The sequence below is a fragment of the Micropterus dolomieu genome, linkage group LG11 (assembly GCF_021292245.1).
Source record: "Micropterus dolomieu isolate WLL.071019.BEF.003 ecotype Adirondacks linkage group LG11, ASM2129224v1, whole genome shotgun sequence".
NCBI lineage: Eukaryota > Metazoa > Chordata > Actinopteri > Centrarchiformes > Centrarchidae > Micropterus > Micropterus dolomieu.
This window is the reverse complement of record NC_060160.1, coordinates 1,765,621-1,772,604: the sequence shown is the minus strand read 5'-3', so window position 1 is coordinate 1,772,604 and position 6,984 is coordinate 1,765,621. Positions and strand designations below refer to the sequence as shown.

At 41.9% G+C, this 6,984-nt stretch overlaps 1 protein-coding gene across 1 annotated transcript in view; it reads left to right on the top strand.

The window, feature by feature from the left end:
* kcnh5b (potassium voltage-gated channel, subfamily H (eag-related), member 5b) overlaps positions 1–6,984 on the top strand; it is a 1,142,829-nt gene that overhangs the window by 995,072 nt on the left and 140,773 nt on the right. Inside the window, exon 6 of the mRNA XM_046063266.1 lies at positions 1,171–1,563. Within this exon, the coding sequence (XP_045919222.1) occupies positions 1,171–1,563 (393 nt within the window). The remainder of the gene's footprint in view (positions 1–1,170; positions 1,564–6,984) is intronic.

The following is a 6,984-nucleotide window of genomic DNA, read 5'->3' as shown; positions in this document are numbered from 1 at the left end:
ATTTTCAAATAAAAAAAAAAAGGAAAAAAAATAAAAAATAATAATGATTAAAAAAAACAATAAACAATAATATAAGGAACTCTTTTTTCATGACTCGAGTCATGTTTTTCTGTTTTGTTATTAATAGTAGTTTAGGTTATTGAGTGCTGTATTTAAGTGTTTTTACTTTTTGTATATTTTTTAATAAAAAAATGTTTTTTTCTCAGTCATTCATATAGCCCATGTTTTTTTGTTTGTTTTTTTTTGGGGGGGGGGGGGCTTTTTTCAGGTCAGAGCAACTGCCCTTCAAAATTCCTGTGCACGTCCCTGGAAATGTTAGTACCTAAACCTAAGTCACTGACTTTATGCATGTCGACTGGCTAAGCTGTTAGCCTCCTTTGTGTGGCGTTTCATACGGACGCTGAAGGGTACCTTTGGTGTCCAATAATTACGCTCTGTCACGCTGTCTGAAAGCGTCAGTTATGATGCATTTTGATTATGATGCAATTACATGCATTGTGAGATTAGATACATACAGTATACACAGGGGTGGCGATGGAGCGTTGGATAAGACACATGCCTTGGGTGTGGGAGACCCAGGTTTGATTCCCACTGTCCACCAATGTGACATCTCAGCTGATTCTTCTCTTTGCATTCATTGGCAAATTCCATATAATGTGCTTTCTGTAAGCTGCTATAGCCTGCTGCCACCCTAGCTCCGCCTTTCAGGGTGGATCTGATTAATCATGTAATTCTTTTCTTTACCAGAGGGATCTTTACTGCGGCTCTCTGTCTCGGGCTTTCCATATATGCACAATGATGGACACGCCCTTCATTGAAACCTTACAGATAGTACCACTTCTTTTCTAATGCCTATAGGTTGCTCTGTAAAAATTTGAAGTCGATCCGATTACTTCTCTAGGAGGAGTTTGTTAAAGTATGGACCGTGAAATTGGTAAAAAATTACCTAAACGTTTCCTGCTTCGGTGCTAATGATGGTACGGACTTGGCGGCAGGTTGTTGGGCAGCTTTAGAGTCCTCACGACACTGATTTGTACAATCACTTTGCAGCTGAAGATATCTGTGCATTTCTTGATTTGCATGTTTTTCATTTAATAGTGTTAATGTGTATTATTTAAGGAGTGCTGTTGATTTGTTGAATAAACGTTTCTTGCTCTGTTACATCTCCAGGTTTTGCAGCTAAACTCGGACATTCTCCCGCAGTACAAGCAGGAGGCTCCCAAGACGCCTCCACACATTATTCTTCACTACTGCACCTTCAAGACCACATGGGACTGGGTCATCCTCATCCTCACCTTTTACACGGCCATCATGGTGCCCTACAACGTCTCCTTCAAGACCAAGCAGAACAACATTGTCTGGCTGGTGCTGGACAGCGTGGTAGACGTCATCTTCCTGGTGGACATCGTCCTCAACTTTCATACCACCTTTGTTGGGCCGGGCGGAGAGGTCATCTCTGACCCCAAGCTCATCCGCATGAACTACCTGAAGACCTGGTTTGTCATCGACCTGCTTTCCTGCCTGCCATATGACATCATCAACGCCTTTGAGAACGTGGATGAGGTATGGTTATCCTTTTTGGATGGCTTCCTAGGTTGGGTGCGGTTGGAAGGCGGGTGTGCATGGAGGTGAAAATGTTTTTATGGGCAATTGCTACTTTTTTTTCAACTTTCATCTTTACAATCTATAATTGCTCTCCAATAGGGGTGTGCGATATTACGATATTAGATCGTGGACGATTAAATTGTCTCCACAATCTGCCTTTTCAGAGAGATAGTATCGCGCTACAGTGTACAATCTATCAGTTTTAGTTCTGTGGCTCATTCACGCAGTTGACAGCTGCTCTGTCAAGCTGCCTGCGTACAAAGGCGACACTGTAACTGTTGGGTCTCATAAAATTAACCTTAAAGTTCCCCGTGTCTCCTGGCTACTCTACCTCAACTCTCTGTGATTTATAGAGTTTGCTGATGAACAGAAAGTGTTACTAGCTGCCATTATCTAATTAGCACAGTTAGCGTAGTGGTCATAGCTGACTTAGGAGCTTGGAGCACCTGGAGAGTTTATTGTGATTAACATTACACCTGTGGTTAAACCTCTACTCAAGCACTGGAGGTTTTCAGGGTGAGGTGATTTACAGAGTTTGTTGATGGACAGATTCATTTAATTTTTGCTAAACCGCTGACCGTATCTGTCTGTATCTGTGGCTAGTTAGCTTTGTTAGCCGTACTGCTAGCTGTCCTATTACTATAAGCTGAGTCAGCCTCGGGTTGCCATGAGCCAAACCCAGCAAGAAAACCACCTCGGTCCTCTTGTCCCTGTGGGTCAAACTGGTCAAACTCTGTTGGTCTCGGAGGCTGTGTTGGGTCCCGGTCCGGGTGCAGGGTCCGCACAGAATCTGCATGACGGTCGTAACGCACATTCAGCGCTATTGGCTTCTGTAAACGCCAATCTAATCTGCAACAAGTCCCTCCCTGTCTTTGTGTTTTTAAACATGAATATAAGCAAACAGCACATTCATGGGAAAATCAAATCACAATTTATATTAAATCTTTCAAATCTAATAAGAACAAAATGAATCAGTTCTTTGTTGTTTGAATAAATCAGTAAGCTAACGTTACATATGATTATTAAAGTAGTGTTATTTTTCTCTTTTAAACCAATAACTTGCAAAATAGTCTTAAAAACCAACAGGAATATGAATCGTGATAAGATCGGGAATTATGATACTGCCTGAAATAAATCATATCCAATCAAGCCATATTCCCCACCGCTACTCTCCATAGTGATGACATTTTACTCAAAAATGTAATTGCTGTGTTATCATTGTTAGTAGTTACACCTGTGGTTTTCCTGCTATGACAAATTAAAATATCTGCCATGAGTGTAAGTGTATACAGCTGCATGAAGTTGACAGAGCAGAACATGACCGTTATTGTCAGATCTCAGGCCTGTAAAACCTTTTTTCTGTCTCATACTCACACTAATTTTACTTTAAACATTGTTTTCTGGCAAAGCTTACGGATGGTGTCTGAGACATTGCAGGATCTCCTCCTAAACCTGATATGGTGACGGTTCTGGAAATCATTTTATCAATTTATATGGACAATCAAAGCTTCTGAATGAATCTATAACAAGAAATGGGTCACAGCGTAGCAGATTTAAGCTTCATGTTAAATCTACTGTGCCTAGACCACTGTAAAGTAAGTAGTCGCAAAAGGTGGTAAATCATCATGTCATTATGTCATTATCTCAGCCGTTTGCTGCAGCTTTCTGATTGGTCTAGTTTCCAGCTGCTGGGCTCAGCAGAGTCTCACACCTGGTATTAACGTGTGTATTTATTTGATATCTTATTCAGAATTCATTAAATGCAGGTATAAATGCATGCAGATTTTCAGACCGCTGTACATGGAATCTGCAGGGTGAGCCACATTGTTTAAGAAAATTTTTTGCCAGAATTGAAAGAACGAGGATGCTGATTAATACCAACTGCTAATGCAAAGGTGCAAGGACAGATAAAATATCCAGATAACAGATTACTTGTGGAAATGGATGTTATTGAGACAAGTATCTTCTTCTCAATCTTGCAAAATCTCTTCTCATAAGAATGAGGTTTGCTTCTGGGAGGATGTTTTTGAGGTTTGAGATTTAGTTTGTTGTTTGGTTGAAAGGACAGATAAAAGAGGAAAGCTTTTGATTGATTTGGCTGTTTCAGACAGTGTTTCTGTTGAAGAAATGGAGAAGAGACTTTTGTGGTAGAGATGTAGCAGCACAATGTTTTTGGAGACAACTAAATAGTGTTTTGGCGGGAGCTGCAGGAACGCTATAGATCGTGCCAAACACAGACTCTAGTTTGTCTTGCTTGGGTATGTGACACAAAAGCAGGTGCGACTTTTAGTTAATGAGCTCATAAAGCTTATTGATGAATAACTGTTAAGTGTGCTATTTTTATCCTGGCTGAGATAACGGAAGGCAGTTCGCTTGTGAAAGTTGAGAGTAATTGTAAATTCTCCCTTTGCAGTAGTCTTTCAGTAGGCTTGAAATTCATTATTGAAATCCTTTAAAAGCCAACACCCGCATGATTGTTTGGTCATGTGGGTGTATTTAAATCTGCCAGGATATAGAATTGAATTAGGACCAAGTATAAATGATGATGGGATTGCGGTTACGATTTTCCATTGTGACTGAAGCGAATTTAATCAAGTACACGAACAAAAGCTGATAGTGAGCATGTTCTCCCAGTCTTGGAGAGGGAACAACTAATCAGCTGTTTGGCTTCAGAAAGAGGACTTTCAACAGATTCTGACGGTGGCAGAGAAATATAATGTCACAGCTTTTTCACCCAAGCTTTCACATTGAGCACATTGATCTTGAGCAATTTTGGTGTCTATTAGTTTGAGGAATACGGTTGAATGTATCGGCCTCTGGGAATGAGATATTTTAGATTGATTTATGACTTGTGGGGGTTGTTCTATTAGGGATCAAGTCTGATCTGAGAATTTTTCAAGGCTGTTTACACCCATCAGATATCGAGTAGTTATATCAATATGGCGAGGTGATTTTCCGCTTGATTTCCTGCTGAATTAATTAGACCTCGGCCTGAGATGAAGGACCAATCTATTGAATGTAAAATTAAAAAAGAAGAAATTATATCTTCGTTTCATGAGTGTGTTTGTGTTTGTAAAACGCACTTTTGTGGATCAGCTTGCACATGCTTGTGAACACATGCTGCGGGCATGCGTTTGTGCACAGGCATCCATTATTGTGTTTTTATGTGTGCCTGCCAAGTAGGGGGGCTTAATCACATGAGTTTTTGAAAGCCAGTAATAATAATAACACCAGTATTTAAGCTGCCAGACGCTCAATTGTCAACATCTATTCATTTTTCATGCCAAAAAGAATTTTTTCCACACCTCCCTCAGCATTTTATTCTTGTCCTGAACAGCATCTAGACCAAAACAACTAACTAAAACTCATAACTACACAGACGAGTTATCCAAGGTTGTTTTGTTTCCCCAGTATACAGGTAGCGCCCTTCTTTACTGCGCTGGACAACATACACTGGATTGCTATTCTTGTGTTTGGGTGCGCGGCCTTTCCGGTGGACCAGTATCTGTGTTAGTGTTTTATTGGGCTTAAAAAACACAGGGATGTTGTGTTTGTTTACTCTTCTTCTCATAATCCCCTGTATTGTTGGTGCTCTTACTGGATCTTGTGGCTGTTTTCACAAAGGTCCAGTTTGGATATTCAGAATGCATTTGAGTGCCTCCTTCAGGTGTTTATGCTCCTTCTCTCGGGCTCGGGCACTTGTCGGTATGTTATCGGCGTGGTGGTGCAGGGTTCTGATGACCCCTAGCTTGTGCTCCAGTGGGTGGTGGGAATCGAAAAGTAGGTATTGGTCTGTGTATGTGGGTTTCCTGTATACTCCAATTTGCAGGCTCCTGTCCTCTTCAATGTGTTCGCCAAAGTCCAGGAAGGCCAAACTGTTGTCGTGGACATCCTCTCATGTGAACTTGATGTTACTGTCCACGAAGCTGATGTGTTCCATGAAGGCTTGCACTTCTGGAATTTAAATTTTGACCCATGTGTCGCCCACGTCTGTACCGGTGGCCTGGTGCTGTTCCTCTGAAGGACTTCAGGGCTTTGCTCTCCACTTCTTCCCAGTAGATTTTGGCCACAATAGGGGATACAGGTGTTGGCCCATTCTCATCTCAGGGCATCAAATCCAACGCTTTCAGAAAGGCTGGCAAAATGTTGTTATTCGTCTGTTTAAACGCCACGGGCACGTCTGTATGAGACGCCTTAGCTAGCTTGCTAGCTCCGTTAGTGTTAAACGCGTTGATGGCCACCCAAAGCTCCTTATCCTTATCCCAACCATTACAGGGGTGTGTACCTAAACCTAAGTCAGTGATTGTTTACAGATCTGGTCAGGGCTGAGATTGGTTCTGTTGTTCAGGGTGTTGTTGTCTTTTAGCAGTCGATTCCTTTCGGTTTCTACTGCCTCCATGGTGGGGATGCGTGTGAACAAGGAAGCCTCATCATAGCACACCATGGTTTCATCTGGGTCCAGTGTCAGTCCTTGAACTTTATTCACAAAAAAACAACTTGTTTTTAACCTTTCTTGCATAACTATGACCTGGATGACTGAGAACGTTCACAGATACGCAGACTAGTGACTTTTTAACAACTTCCAGCCAGTCAGAAACAAGTGTTTCCCATGACCCTGATATAATGTTAAGTACGGGTAAATTACAACCTGGAACAGTATCTAACAGGCCAAGAAGGCGTAATGGCCCTCTGGGGAAACATTACTTCTTTGAAGTTACAGAAAACATTATTGAGTGAATAAACAAGTGTGCGAAGAATATAAATGTTTAGAAATCCATCTATTTAATTCAAGGCCAATATTGAGCTCAAATATCTCTGTTTAACAGTCAGTGTTAAACCTCCTCGGCATGGTTTTGTGTGTTTGGGCTCGCTCTCCTGCTGCTGTGTCCTCTATCAGGCTGAATGGTGTATTGTATTGTGGATCCTGCAGTAGGTGTCTGCTGCGGCGCGGCACGGCGTCTTGGTTCAGGTGTCTCTTGTCCTCTGGCATCTCACTGCCGGTCGCTGATGGATTCGATGAGATCCCACTGTTGCTGTCTTTTAAACAGCAGACAGCAGCGAGCGGGGGAGACAGGCTGAGAGGAAATCAATGGCACGTAAATTTCCAGCCACTACAGAGGACACAGTCTCTCTTCCGCTCTTTGCTGAATTGATGTTTCTTTTGCTGCTTTCCCGTATTATCAGGTTGGAAGAATAGATGGATGTTGACTGAGGACAGTGTGTGGGCAGGTAAAGGTGCAGCATGAAAGAAAATAGCCGAGATGATTATAGGCTCATTGCAGACTGAATTCCCCTGTTTCTGCCTCTGATGGCTGAAGCAGGCAGGAAGTATTTTTAGTTGTATTTTAATGCAGGTTTCAAGCTGGTGACATGCAGGGG